Below are 18,297 nucleotides of genomic sequence, written 5' to 3'. Positions count from 1 at the left end.
CTCCAGCCAGAGGTCAATTTCCACGGCTCACTACATACATACATATACATATACACACATATATATACATACATACATACACACATATATATACATACATACATATATATACAAATACATATATATATATATATATATATATACATACACATATACACATATATATATGTATACATACATACATACATATATATACAAATACATATATATATATATATATATATATACATACATATATACATACACATATACACAAATATATACATACATACATACATACATACATACAACTAAGTAGAAGAAGTCGTATTTTAAGACCCTACGTCTACCAAGATTGACAAATGTGCCGGGGCACCAAAGCAAAGGTGAAATATAAGAAAATTATTCAAAGCAATTAAAAAATTTAAGAAAAACATCAGACACAGGGCTGCATGGTGGTGCAGTTGGTGGCACTGCTGCCTTGCAGCCAGAAGGTTCAGGGTTTGACTCCTGGTATGGGGCCTTTTTGCATGTAGTTTGCCTGTTCTCCCTGTGCATGCATGGGTTCTCTCTGGGTACTCCAGCTTCCTCCCACATTAATAAAACATGACTATTGTTTTAATTTTCTCAATTACCCTCAGGTATAAATGGGTGTGTACATGGTTGTTTGTCCTGGGTGTCTCTATGTTGCCCTGCAATGGACTGGCGACCTGTCCAAGGTGTACCCCGCCTGTAGACCTCTGGAGATAGGCACCAGCTTCCCCGCAACCCTGTACGGAAGAAGAGGTATTGAAAATGGATGGATGGTAAGAAACAGGACTGTGCAGCATGCACATATCTGAGAGTTCCCAGTCAGTCAAAAAAAATGCTGTTGACTCTTGTTAGAATCAGAATCAGAAAAGCTTTATTGCCAAGTACGTTTTTGGACATACAAGGAATTTGTTTTGGCGTAGTCAATGCAATACAATACAAATTATACAGTATAAACATATCTACACTATAATATAAATATATGTGCACAGTTTTAAGTGAGTGAGAGTAAATATAGAGCAGTATAGGATGCAAGAGCAATACAACAGTGCAGATGATCAGTGTGCAAGTATGGCAGTGCAAGTATTTTAGCCTTTTATTTTTCCAATACTCCAATATTATCCAATATTGTGTTGAAAAAGTCTAAAAAAACACAAAGTTTTTCCATAATTTTCCAAATCTAAAAATCTCTAATGGCATCAAAAACCTTCTAACCTCTAAGCTATTTTATTTTAACCTCTACGCTGAGACGCGCTACCTTTTCTCCGTTTTCCGGTGACGCAATTTCCGTGAGCACCGAACGGTTTAAACGCTCGAGCCACCTTCGCATTACGCGCCAATGATACGACCTACACAGTTTGCACGTGCCGTTTCGGCTGTGTTTGTAATCATCTTTAATAATGGCGCAGAAGAAGAAGAAGACCGACGTAGACGTTTTGGGCGAAATCAGGTGGACCAGTGACGTCGAAGTAGAAGATTCCTCGGACAGCTGCGTCGAAATGGAAGAAGAGGAGGATGAAGACTTTCTTCTAAGGAGGGACCCCGTTTATGAGTAAGTTGTTGTTGTTTTGATATTTTCCAGCAGCTTTACGCTACATGTCTTCTATTTAAACAGTTTTATTTATTTTACGTAATTTCTGTTGTGGAGATCATCTATAAACAACAATCACTCAACCCCACCACAGCTTCAGAACAAAGAGGCTTAAAGGTTGTTTATGTGGGAATAATTCAAAGCCTGAATGTTTGGGGTTGATTTAACAGGTTTTTAACGGCAGTTAGTTGTCCCACAGCAACCATACAGTCTCCTGATTTTTGTTAGCAGTGTTTTCTACTGTTTCTTTACTTTGTGAAATAATTCTCATCGTGTTTCCATATTTTTACAGCCAGGAGGACCCAGAACTATCACGATCTTCTTCGAGGTGAGAAGTCTACTCTACAAACCATTTTTTGTTTATTGTAACTTTTGAAAAATGCAAAATGGACTATGTGAAAAGAAACCGACACCATTAAAAAGAATAAACCCAGTCCTCACTGTTATTTAAGTCACATACAGAGAGCATATAATGATAATAGATGTTACAATATAACACCGGATAAACCAATAGGTTAAGGGTTGATTAAAGAAAAATTAAGATTTCCATGTGTGATAAAAATGTATTTTCAGAGCCAGTTTTAAATTGAGATAATAAAGATTAAACATATTCCTAATCCAGTGTGATATTGTGTGGGGGGCAGCGTCCCACAGAAAGATCAGGCCACATGCTAACAAAGTAAAAAAAACAAAAAACAATTGTTGCCCCCAGCAGGCAATCCAACCTTTCAGTAACAACCCTCCAAAAACACAACGTGAGTGGATTCAGAGTCATTTTAACTGCAAGCACAGCTAAAAGGACTTCACAAACACCTCCCCGTAACCAAAACGTGTATCAATGTGGCTTCCTCAGATTTACATCTATCTAACTGAAACATATTTAGAAAATACAACAAAACAGGAACATATCAGGTTACTGAATAGAATATACAGTGTATGACGAACAGAACAAAATATGTAAAACACTTAAAATCCCCCATGAACAGAGCGATGTGTGACTATCATTTAAAGACACGGTAAGTGGACATTATCAGTTAATCAAATCAATTTTAATCTAATGAGCTATTATTGGACAACTAATCGTACGTCAATTATTTGTTTGCGCCCTAATGTTTAGTATTAACCAAATCTAATGGCAATAGTTCACTTTTCTGCAGATTTAATTTATACCCTAACATTTTCCCAAACTGAGAGTGTAGCTGCGAAATAGAAGGAATAGTTGTCTCTGCCTTGGAGACATAAAGCAGAAGGTCATTAGCATAGAGGGATAATTTATGTTTCATACACCCTCCAGCAATACCATGGATAGAAATATTAGATCTTTTGGCTATAGCCAAGGGCTCTATCGCTACTACACTTGGCAACAACAAACCATTTTGGTTACAAAATAAACAGTGTTAGCATTGTGTTGCTAGCTTATTTTAAGTCAGTTTGCATGTCATTTAGATCAAGGTCAAATTTGGTCTTCCTCCTATTTATTTCTCTTTCCACAGTGACAATGATGCAGAAGAAGAAGAAGATGGGTGTAAGCCGTCCTCAGAGCCTGTGAAACGCCAGGTAGCTTCTGCCTCAAAACGTAGGAGCAGCTCATCCGCAAATGTCACACAAGTGAAGAAATGTCAGGATGTCTCGAGGCGGGCGGGTCAGGCGACCTCAACTCATGGAAATGAAGACAAGAACATGTGGCACTCTCCTGATGAACCTGATACAGATCCACAAGCCCCTAAGTTCGCTCCGAAGCATCCTCCAGGACCCCAGATTGATGCCACAAAGTCTTGGTCGCCACTGAACCTGTTCAAACTGTTTTTCAGTACAAGCACCATCCGGACCATAATCCAAAACACAAATATGAAAGCAAAAAGGACAATTGCAGCAGGGAAAAAATTCAAGTGGATACCCCTCACAGTTGACAACTTCTACATCTTTTTGAGTATCATAATTTTTACTGGGTTAGTACAGGTCCCCTCCAGAACAGACCTCTGGAGAACAAAGTGGCCTTACAACTTCAACTTTCCACGCCAGTGCATGAGCCGTGACAAGTTTGAGGCCATCTTCTGGTCTATTCATCTGTCTAACATCAAAGAAGACGACAAAAACCAGAAGAAGAAAGGAACACCTCAATATGACAGACTGTTCAAAATTAGGCCCCTATATGATGAAATCAAGACTGCATGTAGGTCTGTCTTCCAACCGGGCAGGGAGATATGTGTTGATGAGCGCGTTGTGGCGAGCAAGGCCAGACTAGGATTGCGTCAGCACATGGACAAGCACCAGTTAGGATACAAACTTTTTGTTTTAGCAGATTCTAACTGTGGCTACACGTGGAACTTCTTCATTTATGACGGAAAGACTGAAAGAGTTCAACAGGAGGGCCTCAGCTTCACCTCTGTCATGGACTTAATGGAATTTAAACTTATTGGCAAAGGTTATCACCTCTACGTAGATAGTTTCTACACCAGCCCCAGCCTGTTTCACAAACTGTCAGCCAACCACACCGGCGCTTGTGGAACCATTCGGCAGACGCGTGTTGGTTTTCCAAAAACAACAAGGAACAATCTTCCCAAATCTGCTGAGAGAGGAGACATGAGGTGGCTCCGCAAAGATGGACTGCTCTTTCTGAAATGGAAGGGTGCCAAGGAGGTGACTGTGTGCAGCACCTTTCACAAGGCCTACAGCGGAGACACGATGCGGAGGAGAGTGAAGGAGGGGGGCCAGTGGATCTTCAAGAATATTGCTGTTCCCGATGCTGTGAGGGATTGTAATAAGTTCATGGGAGGAGTGGGGTTATCAGATGCCCTCATCCAATACTATTCAGTCAAAGGAAAAACGATGAAATGGTACAAGACTTTTTTTTATCATTTCCTTGACATCGCTGTGGTCAACTCGTACATCCTCTTCAAGATGTTGGCCGTCGGAAGAGGAGAGGCTCCGATGTTACAGAGGAAGTTCAGGGAGGTCCTCATGCAAGAACTCATTGACGAGTCTCGAGCTGTTGCTGCTGCAGCTGCTCCAAAACCCAGCCCATCAAACATGTGCTTGCCTGCCTACTATGGCTCAACGGCCACTGACCACAGAAGACAGTGTGTCCTCTGCAAGGCGGAGGGGAAAATAACTAAGACTCCAGTCTACTGTAGCAAGTGCAATGTTGCCCTGTGCTTCGTTAGCGACAGAAATTGTTTCAAAGACTTTCATTTGAAGGTGTAGGGTGTGTATTTTTAGTTTGTGACTGATTGTTCATAGTTTTTTGCATATTTGTTTACATATTTTTTTCCTTGGCAATTCTTTTTCAACAAAAGTTCTCCAGATGGAGTCAAAAGGACACACTTTAGTTTTTCTCTTCATTTCATTGATGTTATGCTGTGCACAACGGTAGATTTTGATGATACAAAGGGTAAATATCATGACCCAAGGCTATATAATATGCAGAAAGAGTCCTACAAAGGAAATCAGCATATTTCTGTGACCAGATTTCCTTTTATGAGGTAAACACACAGTTCTAGTAATGGGTAGATGAGGCGTCATTAAGCGTTTCGACACATTACCAAACTATTGATACTGTGTCACTGAATATGGACATCTGCTGACCTTAAAAATCCCTACAGGCAACCTAGTTGACAGACTCATCTGACACTGATTTGATGATCTAGTATACACAGTAATTTAAGTCATTGTATGTTATATTATTTCATGTCTTCATTTAAATTTAAAATATCTTTAATATTTTTAGATACAGTCAATAAATAATGTGAACATATAGAAGGTGAACATGTGAATGAAGATGCTGCTGGATTGGGAGTTTTGTTTTTTGTTTTTTACAAATTTTTATTCAAAAAACAAAGTTTTTTCAACATTTTGAATCTGAGTCTGGTATGCTTTTTTGATACAACTTCTCCAGGTGTAGAAAAACCTGCTCACTCGGCAATTAATGTTTCACATATGTCCAGGTTGGTTTGGTTATCTTTGATGTTAAAATTCATTTGATCTGAATTGTAGCACGGCACTTTTTTGCAGCACGGTATGTGTTGATTTTATATACTAACATTACACAAAAGCACAAACAAGTACTCCATAAAAACAGTGACAGTTCTGGGGAAGCAAAGTTAAAGCCAAGGGGGAAAATATGTTCACCAATTTAGCACCAGTATATTTTAAAGTAAATTGGTCTCTTGTCATTTAGGACTTCCTGTTTCTCTCAGGTATAATTGTGACAAACCGCAGAGGCCCAGTTTACATAGCTACTTTTCAAAATGGGAAAGACAAGAGCAAGTGGGGGAGATTTGTGTTGGTCTTCATAATTTAGGAAATGGCAACAAGAAATTTGTCAAACGAATGGCGTACTTTTGGTAAATTTCTAGCCATTATGATCAGAACTCAAATCCATTTTACCTATGTAATTAGAGAGAAAAATTAAATTGTAATACAAAATGAAGTGTTTTTATTTTCTATCCCGAAACTTTTTATATGAAAATACTGATTTATATTATTATATAACTAGTCATTTCTTGTGGCCAGGAGAGGTTTTTCCAGATAGAAATTTAAATAAATGAGTAATCTTAAGAGTTAGCTTCCCTTTTTTTTTACTAGGTCACAACCCTGACCAACTCCACTGTCTGAGGCAGCCTATCATCAGCGACCAGATCTGCAGGAACGCTTACCCCCACCTCTTCACCGACAGCATGGTGTGCTCTGGATTCATGCATGGAGGAGCCAGCAGCTGCCAGGCGAGGAGCTCGGTCTGCTGTTGAACGTAAAACAATAATGAAACAAAAAAAGGTACAAAACATGAGTTCATCTATGAGCCAAAGACAACCAAGCAGTGATTTATCAGTTAATTATAGCCACATTGAGTTGAAGTTGTTCCTATTGTAGAATTTAGTAGTTTTATGAAATAGAGGAGCTGATGTATTACAATATTATGACAAAATGTAGCTGTGACTTGAGTTTTGAACAAATTATGCTGTTTTTGAGCTGTTGGCTGATTAAAACTAGCAAAAAGCAGTGACGCATACTTATCTCAGTTTATCGCAGTTTTCTTTTATCCAAGCTAAATGTTGTTGTAGAATAATTAAGAATGGAGTATAGTAGTATGCTGATGGACTAAAATAAAAGAAAAAAAGAGTAACTTATGGGTTAATCAAGATAAGTTTCATACTGGTGGATGGCTTTATTGCTTTAGAGAAGTACCGTAATGATCAATCTCCAACTGAAACATTCACTTTAGTTCACTAAACGGTTCCTGAAAACTGCTTTTCATTATTACTTCACCCTCCCTGATCTTTTCCATTGCATTTTTGCACCACAGTGACCATGTTAAAATTGCATTCATTTTGGCCAGGTTTTGCATAGTAATTGTTCTTTGTCTTTATGCCTTTAAATAAAATAAAGCAATCAGTCTCCTTTAAGCATTTTTTGTGCTATTGAAAGACATTACCAAAGCAGTTTGATTTCTGTTTTTAATTCTTCCTTTGTCTTGGGACCCTTTCAGTAATGTGACTACATGTTAGAACTGATGACCAAAGAAAATATACATAATTTAATTGGTGCTTAAGGTCTTTTACTTTTACTCAACAAACATAATAATAATATCCATTGGCTTCCATATCTTTCATTTAGTTTGGTTGTAAATACAGTCTGAAATGGTAAGAAAAAAATAAATCCTAGATTCTGGAAACAACTCTTTCTCTGTATGCCAGCTTCTTTTTTCTATACTTGATCCAAGTTGGAAAATACTAAATTCCCACAGAAAAAAAAAACAACAGCAATCACCATTTATTAGTCATGACAGTACATATATCTTTATTGATCTGCCTCTGTCTGCCGGGTGAATCCGGTGGTCCTCTGGCGTGTAGCAGTCAGCTGCAGGGAGTTATGTCCTGGGGTTATGATTGCACCATGCAGGGACGCCCCAGCGTCTACGCCTGTGTGTGCCGCTACAACAGCTGGATCAGCTCCATCATGCTCAACTACTAAACACCTATACATTCATGTATCAGCTGGTATTACGGCTAAATCAACAATATGCATAATGTTCCACATCAAACCTGTGAAAATGAACAAAACATGTTTCTGGGTCCATTGCATTTGTTTTGTTTTCCAGTCTTCACAGCTTGGTGGAGAGCAACAATGTTAACATGCTAATGCTTGGTTATACTTTATTATGGGTTCACAAGTTCATTGTACTCTACTATAGACTCATGCATCTCTCTGCCCTCTGTCCCTGGATACTGTGGGAACCAGGCTGATATGGAAAGGCAAGCAAACTTGTGTAAATAAACAGTTACTGTTTCATGGGCGTATATGTTCTGGATGCTTTCCTCAGGTGGCGCTTTGTAAACTACGCTGTTTCTTGTTTGCTGAGGCAACCTGAACATACAAAAGGAAACACAAAGAGAACAGAGAGGCAGTGGATATAAGGTACCATCTAAATAAAGGTATAACACAATTTCTTACAGACATTGTGGCAGCAAATACCATAGAACAAATGGGAGCGGCCTATAGCTGTACAATAACGAAATGCCAAGTTTCTCCTAAATATATAAAAATACAATTTATCTAAATCTCACAAATTTAATTTAAGAAAAAAAACAATGTGGAAAAACCCACTTGTCCAGCAATCCTGTCCAGGTCCCTCTGGCCCTGAGGAGTTAGCCGACGACCACTGTAGGGACAAATGTTAAAGATTAGACACTGATTAACGTCAACACCTTGATGTCTCGATGTCTTGCAAAACTATTCATACCTTTACCTTTTTTAGATTCTGTCACATTAAAACCACAAACCTTAATGTATTGAGAGTTTATGTGATAGATCAACACAAAGTAGAGCTGAACTGTGATAAATGGTAAATGGATTTTAAAGTTTTCTACAAATAAAAACATGAAAAGTCTGAGCTTGTGCATTCAGGTCCCCTTGAATCAATACCACCTTTTGCTACGATTACAGCTGAATGTCTATTGGTTATGTGTCAGATTGGTTTTAGAGATTCTGTAAACAGTTTTCAAAGTCTTGCTACAGTTTCTATGTTGGATTTAGTTCTAAACTTTGACTGGCCATTTTAACACATGCATTGATCACTAACTGTGAGTTTAGGGTTATTGTTCTGCTGGAAGGTGAACATCTGCCCTGGTCTACTGTCTTTTGCAGGTTTTCTTCCAGGATTGTCCTGTATTTAGCCCCATCCACCTTCCTATGAACTTTGACCAGCTTCAGTGTCCTTGCAGAACCATCCAAACAGCATGATGCTGCCACCACTTTTGATGTTATTTGATCGGAGCACCTTCTTCCATGTGCTTGCTGTGTCCTCCACATGGCTTTTAGCAAAATGTAAACAATAGTTCTTCTGGTTTTTCAGTAATGGCGTCCTACATGCCACTATCTGTGGCACGAAGACCAGATTTGTTGAGTGCACAAGTATTAATCTTTTGAAAGTTTTTGTGAAGATACTGTTTTTTTTTCACCAATGTTCAGTAAAACAGGTGTTGTGTTGACACATATTAGACAAGTTACCAAAGAACCAATTCTTCAACCGATCTTTAAGCACTTTGTTACTTGCAGCTTATCATGAAGAGACTGTTTGTTCCAATTTCTTCAGCTGAATCTATGAAAAATATTAAATAAACCATAGCTAGCTTACATAAAATTGACTTTCAGAATCAAGAAGGTGATCTGGGTCCTCTACAGTAGCTGATCAACTGAAGGATGTTTCTCTTAGTTCCTGTGTTGGATTTTGTTTTCTTTCTTAAAGATATAACCTTTCTATATTGTTTATCTGCTGGAAACATGCTTTTAAGGTTGACATCTTCTCTGTTTACTGCTTTAATTTTTTAAGCACACACCACCAAGTCAGATTCAACGACTGGACAGAAAATGAGTGAAAAACGTCCAATGAGGAACCTTTGTGGAAACCTGGAGAACTATTGATTTTGGCTATTTTACATTACTTGCTTTCCTGTCTTACCCATTAGGGTCCTTCTCCACCATCTTGAGGCCCTCCAGGGCTTGAAGAACCTTCCTTGCGACGTTTCTGGAGCCCACACTGAAGTGGGCGGGGCATACACCATTCCGCTGGCGCCCTCCATAGATCTTGATCATGGCGCCCACGCCCACACCTCCTCGCAGATAAAGGTGACGGGCTGTGGACGCTAGTGTGACGTAAAAAGAAAACATAGTTCATGAAATATGTGGCAATATCTGCTGGTTTTTATCAAATAACCCATTCCCGACATATTCCTCCAAGTAACATTCCACCTTATCATGTGTGGTATTTGCTGTCATGCTTCTGCTCAGTTAATACTTATTTGTACAATAAATACATATCAAGAGAGGAATGTGTGCTTTCACTGTATATACTATATTGTAAGTTTTGGACATTCAGGATTTGAAAGGTTGTTTACCCAACAACTTCTCAAAGATTATAAACCTCAAGGGCATCTGAGAAGATCTTCAGTAACTCAAGACATTCCAAAGAGACAGAGTTATGTGAAATAAAAGTGAACATCAAAGATCTTAGCATTAGTTTAAAGACAGTTTATAGAAAATAAAGCGCTGCAGACTAATTTAAAATAAATGCTTGACAAATAACATTTTGTCATTTCTTTAGTTGGGAGACACAAGAAAATGAGTAAACGGTTCTCTTCTGTTGTGCTTATTGTAATCAAATATTCATATTTTTACTGTTAGGATGATTAAAGTAGCCTGAGATCGCAAAAAAGATGCACGTTTGAACAATGGCTAAAAACAGAGCTTCCTTCAACACCCTGTACTGTTAACTGCGGCGGTCCAAAAGTGCCAAAAAAAGAAAATCATTAAATTATAACTAAAATGATGATGTTTACTAAACTTGTAAACATAAATAACTTTATAAATAATTTATAAATAAACAATGGGCGATTTATGGTCTTGTGCTGAAGCACATCATGAATTTATTTGATCTCTCAGTCCATTAAAGTCAGTGAGCAGGGCTAATACTGCTCTAGTCAGATGACTGCTTAAACTGGACACCTGCACCAATCAGGCGGTTGGATCTATTTCTTGAGCAACAGTGACGGTGATTCATGGGGTAATACAGCACAGGAACGCTGAAATAATAATAATAATCAAATATTCCTTCAAATTTTAGTTAAAGAATTTCATTTTATGTATTGAATAAAAATGTAAATAGCTAACAAATTAGTATGAATTTAATTATTCATCCATTAATTTATTTTCTATACACGTTTCTTCTGTACAAGGTCGCGGGGGAGCTGGTGCCTATCTCCAGTGGTCTACAGGTGAGAGGCGGGGTTGAACCTGGACAGGTCGCCAGGCCATTGCAAGGCAACACTGAGGACAAACCACCATGCACACGTCCATTCATACCTAAGTGTAATTAAGAGAGACCAGTTAACCTAATAGTCATGTTTGTGGACAGTGGGGGGAAGCCGGACAGAAGCCAACCATGCATGGGGAGAACATGCAAACTCCACACATAATGACCCCAGGCCGGGACTCAAACCCAGGACCTTTTTAGTTAATAATCTAGTTAATGACAGATGAATAATCTCTGTTGTCTACAGGTGGATAGTGGTGAGGTAACCAACCTGCTCTGGTGTAAAACCAGTTGTCATCGCAGGGAGCTAGCTCCTTGTGCCTGGCCAGCTTCACAGTGTCAACCCACTCTGGGACCTTTAGTTTGCCAGACCTGAAAGACATTTAGGATGACTGGATATGGAGAAAGTGAGATTTTATTATGTGCATATGTCCATATTTAGGCTAATCAGCAAAGAAACAAGGGTGATGAATGTCCTCAAATAAAAATAAAGGGTTTTATTTTTGGTTCATGGTTTACAAAGGATTTAAGAGAGCATATTCTATTGTAAATGTGATGAGTTTTTTTTTCAAGCATAACTGCGAGCAAATCAGATGATAATTTAAAATGGGGTTCATTTAGAAAGTTCTGGTTTCTATTTAGAGACAATAAAACTACTCACAAACGAGACAGGGGGTACACAGGTGTTCTTGTGCAGAGCTGAGGTAAATAATAACAGAAGTGTTTAATGTAATAGAGTCCAAAAGATAAACACTAATGAACAAATTATATAAATTACTTTATTTAATAGATGAACACTGTCTATGCAAAGTACACTTAAATAAAATTGAATCAAATTTTAAGTAGTAAGACTGTTTTATTGGGTATCAAAGAAAAAATCAATTGAGTTTCAGTAAAAATGATACAGCAAAATGTATTTTGACTACATTTCTTATAAGATATCGGATTTATGTTGGATTTCTTGAGCAGTTCATTATGTGCAATAACTGCTTGAATGCAATAGTTATTAGACTCATGTAAGTGTGACACTCTTCGTGGCAGTAATTTATTTAGCCTGACTGGCCTGCCAGTGTCCTCAATGCCCCCAAACCTGATAAATAGTCAAGTGTCCGAGATGCAAAAGCTTATGGAGAGTGGTGGTAACATCGACTAGAAAAATATGGGTCAACTGCTACTGTTATTGTCATTGCAGTGTTCAACATTAACCTCCCAACTGTTTATTCTTCAAATATTTTCCAGCCCTGATGGAAGTATGCATGGATGGATAGATAGAAAATGGAAAAAGGTCTAGAAATATAAATATTTGCCATTAAAAAACTAGCAAAAAATGTGTGCTAGGGGAATCTTTAAAGGACTGAATTTATCAATAGCAAAAATATATTTTACTGTGTAGCCAAAATCTAAGTAAATAGTGATAATAATAAATACCAACAGGGACAGTATATTTTACTTTTAAAATAGTTTTTGAAAATCCCCTAAATCATAGACAAGGAAATAAATTAGCTCCTCCATAAACCCATAAAACTGTATTAAAGGTGTCTGCAACCTTTCTAATTCATAGAGCCGTTTTTGCCCATTAGTACAGCTAAATGAAACTCATTTAGAGCTGCAAATGTTACATGACCTTTTGAAAAAAGACAACTTATAATTTTTGATATAAGTTGTCTTCCCTGGGATGTTGATAATTGTGAAAAATTATGTATAGAAAAAAAGCACCTATTTTGTTTACCGAATAACAAAAAATAGTGCCATTCTGTTGGGGAAATTCAATGTAGTTAGTCAATTAAAAATCTGGAAAACTGCTAAAACCTGCATTTGTTATTATATCTGTATTTAAAATTTTTTTTTTGGTTCTTTATAATTGTTAGCTAAAAGTTTTAAGAGCCATTGTGGAAGGTCGACTCCAGAGCCGCAGGATCCAGACCCCAGCTGTATTATGTCATTACGGTTAGCATACATCAGACTGTGGGTGATTGACAGGCTGTGAGTGACACAGAAAGTTTACTTTACGTTCTGTTTTACTTACTTTTTGAGGAATGCTGACAATGCCTTAACAAACTCCTGCTGGTTGACATCTTTCACCGTCACGCTGGGCATCTAGGAAAACAAAATGGAGACAAACGTAAGCTAATAAAATGATCTGAACGTGAGACCTGCTGCGGCTGGAATGTGGCGCGTGCCGCAGCCGTTATGAAACAACGGCTCCCTTGCTAACAGTAGCTTAATTTAGCCCAGCTAAAGTAAATGCAGACCAGGTATTGGCAGGCACGCATCGCCCCTTGGAGCTTTTATCTATATACGTCTTTTATATTAATATTTTATGACGAATATCGCATTTTACTGATGTACTTTAAAGCCTCCAGTCGAGCTCTCCCGGTTGGAAGTATCCCCGTTTAGTCGAAGCTCACGCGGCGGAGCATCTAAAGGAAGGATGCTGCTGATGAGGGATGAAGGAAGACCGTCCGCATAAGTAAAGGATGACACCATTGATATTAAACTCACCCTGAGGCTTTACAGTTTCTCTTGACTTCTCCTTTTAACCCGTCTTGAAGGTAATTGTTTATTTTTCTTTATTCATAGGTTGATTATTTTATCAAACTAGTAAAAACAACAATGTTTTAACAAGCTAGTCATACATAAATATCAAGTAATTCTGGTTGTATCCCAGCAGAGGGTAGTGTTGTGACAGTCTGTCCTCTTATTTCTCCCTTTTCCTAACAGATTCAAAAGCTCTTTTGAGGACTGCGGTACAGACGGCAACAGAGAAGTCGTCTGGGTGAGGAAGACAACAGAAGAGGGTTAGTAACTCGTTAATTTTTGACATTACAGTTAATACTTCTGTCTGGAAATGCGCTTGCTATGTTGCATTTGCATGTTAAAGTGAGCTGTTCCTCCTTTAAGGTTGGTTAACTTATAGTTTGTGTGGTTTTTGTTGTAAAAAGGCCGTTTACAGCTAATTCTTTTGAGTTTTAAAGAATAAAAGGGGTTTAACATTTTTTAAGATTAATGTTCTTTTATCATTGACCATTGTTTGCTTTGATCGGTGGCCATCTTTTCAGACTGAGACTAAATCACAGGCCTCCCTTTGCCAGGATGAATACTACCCTTCAAAAGCAAAGTATTCAGCACAAAGTGCTTGTAGGGATTTTGTCATTACAAATCTCGTACCTAATTCACATGGCATGAGAAATTATAGGGTGAACTAACCCAACAGACCAAGCTTCTAGGTTTTAGCTCTTTTTCTTTGCAACCACTCGTTTTTACTTTCTTTTCCCTAGCATTTTTACCTATATCTCAGTCCTCATAATATCTTGAGGTTTAAGTCATTGCAGTGGTATATTCCTTAATTCAGTCATCCAAGGACCTGCCACAGAGTCTACACACTTTTTAAAGTTTTTAAATATTACTAAGCGGCATCGAACAGATTTTAGCTGTGCTTCCAAAAGTATTAAAGCTCTTGCTTTGCATGTTTGAGTTTTAAACTACAGCAGCGAGTAATACGGCTTGTGTACGCTTAGATCTTTAGTTTCTATTTATACATATACACCTAGTTTGCGTGCACAGGAATTCTTGTACAGAGCTGAGGTAAATAACAATAACAAAAATAAGGAACAATAAATCATGCGCTGTTTGAATTTGTGCTGCTCATGTTTTATTTGTGCTTAAATTCTAAGAATATATGATTGAAATATTTTGCATTTTGAAGAGAGGTAATAATGTGTGTATTTTAACTGGTCATGTAGCAGAGTAGCCTGTCGATTTTTTCCCCATTTTGAGAATAAATATATTACATTCAAAAGTAATTGAAAATGCCAGTTCGTAGGTACAAGCAGTGGTATTACTATGATTAGACTGACTAACACATCTACAAAGCCTGTCAAATAATTTTTTATTATTTGATGTGATTTATTTGGTGATATGGTACACAAAAAAACTAAATTAAATATTTACCTAAAACTGAATTTATTTTCTGCAAATGTGTACCCTTCCTATCAGTAGTATTATAACCTAATAATTCTAGTGTAGTTTTGTATGTATGTTTATTTAACAGGGACAGAGCATATCAATAAACAGTTAAGTAAATGTGCCAGAGTTTGCCAAAAGTTTAGTTTTTTGTTGTCCTTAGAAAAGTGTTACAGAGTTCCTCTACAATTTAAATACAAAAAGATAAACAAAAAAACTAACACATAATTCAAGTACAACATTCACAAATCAAAATCAAACCCTATTTTAACCCAAACCCTATCTCAAACTGGCAATAAAGGAAAAAAATAAATGACCATTTACAACCAGAACACTTTTACAGGTCAAATATTCTTTAAAATAACTACAGTAATAAAAAACAAGAAAGTGTTCCACTTTAGCATCTAAAATACTAACAGCTATAATAGGAAGTATAATTTAAAAGGATGATACAGGGATTTTATGATTGACTATAGCCTTTCTATAAATATCAAAGTAAATATAAAAGGAGAATATGGTTAGGGGTAAAAAAAATGCAGTCAGTTGATTTGAGGATTTATTTCTAAACGGGGTAAATACTTGGTAAAAATGTTAAACTTTTGCTAATAACTGTAGATGTCAGGATCCAGGACATTAATCCTATTCCTTGCCACTGTGTGCTGTAACAGGTTTTTGCTTGCTCCTTTTGTATCTGCAAACTGAGCAAACAAAGGCATAGGTTTTGCAACTGAGAGCTTTTGAAGGTTTTGGTTATTAGATACATTATAAAGAAGCCTCGAAAGTAATTTTATCATTTAAAAAAAACAGTGTAGTAGTCGTACATACTTAATAACATTTGAAAAGCAGCAAGAGTGTTTTCAGCTCCATCGGCTCTGACCTGCTGTTCAACTTCTAACAGCATTTTCTGTGCCAGTCCAGCAACGGCACAGACCGCGACATCCAGGCCACACTTACTCTCTCGAGATTAAAATAAAACAAAGGGCTAACAGTTTTTTTTGTTTTTTTTTTACCTTTTAGTGAGTAAATAAACACAACAAGGACAGATAACGCCCTGTCTGAGGATTATGTCTTTCACAAATTAAAACTTTATGAAACATTAACTGTTGAAGTTGCTCAAATACCACCTTCATCTAACCAGAATACGATGAAAAGATGTCAGGAGTGTGTTGAGGCTGTCCAATGCTGCATTTTGCTAGATATTGTGCTACTTTTTTCTGTGGAATTGTATTTGTGCTAAAAGCTGCTGAATACATTTTTCACTTATTTTCATGTTTCTTTGGTTGATTTAGAAACCTTCATGTAAGTTGTTTCAGTTTTGAACAATCATGTAGTTGTCAGGGTTTTGTCTAAGAGCACACAATTATATCCTCAATCAACGAATAGTAACAGAATACAGATGTATTATGTAAGCTTTCATCACTGTTGCATGGACTGTTTAGACACTGAAAATAGCTAAATAAAGCAAATGGAAGAGAAATTAACTTTTTACTTCAATGTACATTTTATGTCCATTCATGTTAAATTGAAAAGCAACAGACTGACAGTACCCTGCCTCTTTATATTTGAATATAAATCAAAATTTTGCTGTGCTATGTATCTCATTGCATATTCTTTTTTTTTAGCAGCACTAGTAGCATTTTTTTTGTTATTTTTTCCAAAGTAAGCAGACAGGAAGTTGGGTGGAGAGAGGGGGAGGACATGCAGCATAGGTCTCAGGTCGGGACTCGAAACCCAGGAAAGCTGCACATACGGGTCGCGCGTTCTACCGCTACACCACCGCCACGACAATAGTTAGGTGCTACATAATACTTAAGTGCTATATCCTATTTATTTACATAGCTAATAAAATAAGTGCTATTTTTACAATATGCAAACACTTTAAAAATTTTAACATTTAAAATTAAAGTGAACAAAGCCCAAACATACAGGTAAGATGTTTTTTCATGACTTTGCCTGTTATTACAGTTTGAATGGAAAGCATTTTGTGTTGCTTTTCATGTAAAATGTGTTACAGTAAGAATTTTTCCCTTTGACTTGATACTCTGTTAGTAAAATATACAGTAGTAAAATTTTTACTGTTATTACTAGTGTCCAAATTTTGTTGACAGTTTTTAAAAAAAAACAAATATTAAACCAGAAGTAAAAAATGGATCAAATCACTTTAATGTGATTTCTTCGTAAAGCAAATAGTGAACATCCAAACGAGATGCGTCTCTGGGATCTTTCAACAAATTAGTGTAAGAAATGAATAAATAGATAAAACGAGCATTTTTAAAAACACTAAATAACTGCAACAATATTTAGAGCTTAATCCTAACAGCAGTGAAGCATTTTAACAGCTTGAGGCAAAGTGACCATGTTCCTGCAACACAGATCCTGGACACAAGGTAAACGCACTGCAACGAACTTCTCAGCTCCCTTCACTATCCTCTGCAGGGCCGTCTTCTCTGCCATACTGATATTGAATATATTCATATATTTTTTCTAGATATTAATATAAAAGCGTATTTGTTTGCAAAACACGAATATAGTGAAAGTCTGATGATGACAGAAAATGTCATTTGGCCCCGAAAATATGCTTGGCCCAGTTACTGGTTTCAAGGTACACCAAGGTTTTAAAAGTTACAGTTTCAGGGCATAGCTGCCTGGGGTTCGATTTTTGACCTTGGGACCTCTGCTGCTTGTCTTCTCCCCTTCCCTCTCTGCCCATCTCTTGTATTAATACTGTCAATAAAGGCCACTAGTGATACTAAATCTTATAGAGAAAAGCCTTTCAAACATGTTAAAATTGTAATTCACGTGGTTTGGAGTATTTTCAGTGAGATACTAGAGAAAGTGCCTGGAGGTCTATTCGTCTGTATGGAACAATGTAGACCCCCACTCCCCACCTGTTGCTGTGCACTGCTGGTCAGCTGGCTTAAAGATGGCCACTAGACTTTCAAGTCTCTTGCAAGAAAAACAAATTCAGTTGTTTGGAAAATATTTCCAAGTATGAAACAAATAAACAGTCCTCGTGTTAAACCTTCACTCTGATGAATCTAATGATAGAAAGCGAAATTGCAAAAAGCTAAAATATTCTGTGCAACCCCTGTTTTCTTCAAAATCTGCTAAATTTCTTTAACAATTCAGCAGATGTTTATTCTTTATTTTTAACGTTATACGAATCAAAATAAGAGGCAATAAATATTTTTGATGACATTGTTAACAAAGCAGTAATAATCAGTATGTTAAACTATTTTAGCAGTTTTAACAACTGCTCTTTTAGATTAAAGTGTTATGTTAAACATTTTTGTTTAAAATGTTTGTGGAAATATCGTAATCGATGTAACGATAGTGTTTTTAAGGTTGTCTAATCAAATCTAACGATTTTTTTACATTTCTGATTAAGCAAGGGAGCAACTGTTTTGTTGACAAATAAAGAGGAAAA

The 18,297-nt window shown here is 37.0% G+C and overlaps 3 protein-coding genes across 9 annotated transcripts in view; 2 read left to right on the top strand and 1 right to left on the bottom strand.

The window, feature by feature from the left end:
- The first annotated feature begins 1,001 nt into the window (after positions 1-1,001).
- Positions 1,002-7,002, top strand: LOC124879105 (piggyBac transposable element-derived protein 4-like). Of its 2 annotated transcripts, XM_047383421.1 has the most exons (4): positions 1,002-1,561; positions 1,893-1,928; positions 3,094-4,805; positions 6,185-7,002. In XM_047383421.1, the coding sequence occupies exons 1-3, from the start codon at positions 1,410-1,412 to the stop codon at positions 4,802-4,804; spliced, it is 1,899 nt and encodes a 632-aa protein (XP_047239377.1). In that variant the 5' UTR covers positions 1,002-1,409; the 3' UTR covers position 4,805; positions 6,185-7,002. The 2 variants fall into 2 exon arrangements, with proteins under 2 accessions (XP_047239377.1, XP_047239376.1); XM_047383420.1 differs by lacking the exon at positions 6,185-7,002 and having other exon boundaries at positions 3,094-5,390.
- Positions 7,003-7,368: 366 nt separating this feature from the next.
- Positions 7,369-13,558, bottom strand: LOC124879107 (40S ribosomal protein S19). Of its 4 annotated transcripts, none has more exons than XM_047383430.1 (6): positions 13,410-13,558; positions 12,934-13,004; positions 11,179-11,279; positions 9,558-9,741; positions 8,204-8,258; positions 7,369-7,963 (listed from the first exon to the last, which is right to left on the bottom strand). In XM_047383430.1, the coding sequence occupies exons 2-6, from the start codon at positions 13,002-13,004 to the stop codon at positions 7,916-7,918; spliced, it is 459 nt and encodes a 152-aa protein (XP_047239386.1). In that variant the 5' UTR covers positions 13,410-13,558; the 3' UTR covers positions 7,369-7,915. The 4 variants fall into 4 exon arrangements, with proteins under 4 accessions (XP_047239386.1, XP_047239384.1, XP_047239387.1 ...); XM_047383428.1 differs by lacking the exon at positions 13,410-13,558 and adding an exon at positions 13,257-13,399; XM_047383431.1 differs by lacking the exon at positions 13,410-13,558 and adding an exon at positions 13,249-13,285.
- Positions 13,318-18,297, top strand: part of LOC124879106 (basic salivary proline-rich protein 3-like) — a 40,959-nt gene continuing 35,979 nt past the window's right edge. For all 3 annotated transcript variants that reach the window (XR_007040953.1, XR_007040955.1, XM_047383424.1), the window contains exons 1-2: positions 13,318-13,459; positions 13,629-13,705. The gene's annotated coding sequence lies outside the window, so the exon portion shown is untranslated. The remainder of the gene's footprint in view (positions 13,460-13,628; positions 13,706-18,297) is intronic.

This window comes from Girardinichthys multiradiatus, chromosome 13 (genome assembly GCF_021462225.1).
Source record: "Girardinichthys multiradiatus isolate DD_20200921_A chromosome 13, DD_fGirMul_XY1, whole genome shotgun sequence".
Taxonomy (NCBI): Eukaryota; Metazoa; Chordata; class Actinopteri; order Cyprinodontiformes; family Goodeidae; genus Girardinichthys; species Girardinichthys multiradiatus.
This window is presented reverse-complemented; position numbering and strand designations above follow the sequence as displayed.

What these genes read in the sequence shown, in the direction of transcription:
- LOC124879105 (XM_047383421.1), top strand. Translation starts at nt 1,410, where the DNA reads ATGGCGCAGAAGAAGAAGAAGACCGACGTAGACGTTTTGGGCGAAATC. An exon ending in AGGAGGGACCCCGTTTATGA is followed by an intron (nt 1,562 to 1,892) that starts GTAAGTTGTTGT and finishes ATATTTTTACAG; the next exon opens with CCAGGAGGACCCAGAACTAT. An exon ending in CTATCACGATCTTCTTCGAG is followed by an intron (nt 1,929 to 3,093) that starts GTGAGAAGTCTA and finishes CTCTTTCCACAG; the next exon opens with TGACAATGATGCAGAAGAAG.
- LOC124879107 (XM_047383428.1), bottom strand. Translation starts at nt 13,394, where the DNA reads ATGGTGTCATCCTTTACTTATGCGGACGGTCTTCCTTCATCCCTCATC. An exon ending in TTGTCAGCATTCCTCAAAAA is followed by an intron (nt 11,280 to 12,933) that starts GTAAGTAAAACA and finishes AATGTCTTTCAG; the next exon opens with GTCTGGCAAACTAAAGGTCC. An exon ending in TGGACAGGATTGCTGGACAA is followed by an intron (nt 7,964 to 8,203) that starts GTGGGTTTTTCC and finishes TTGTATGTTCAG; the next exon opens with GTTGCCTCAGCAAACAAGAA.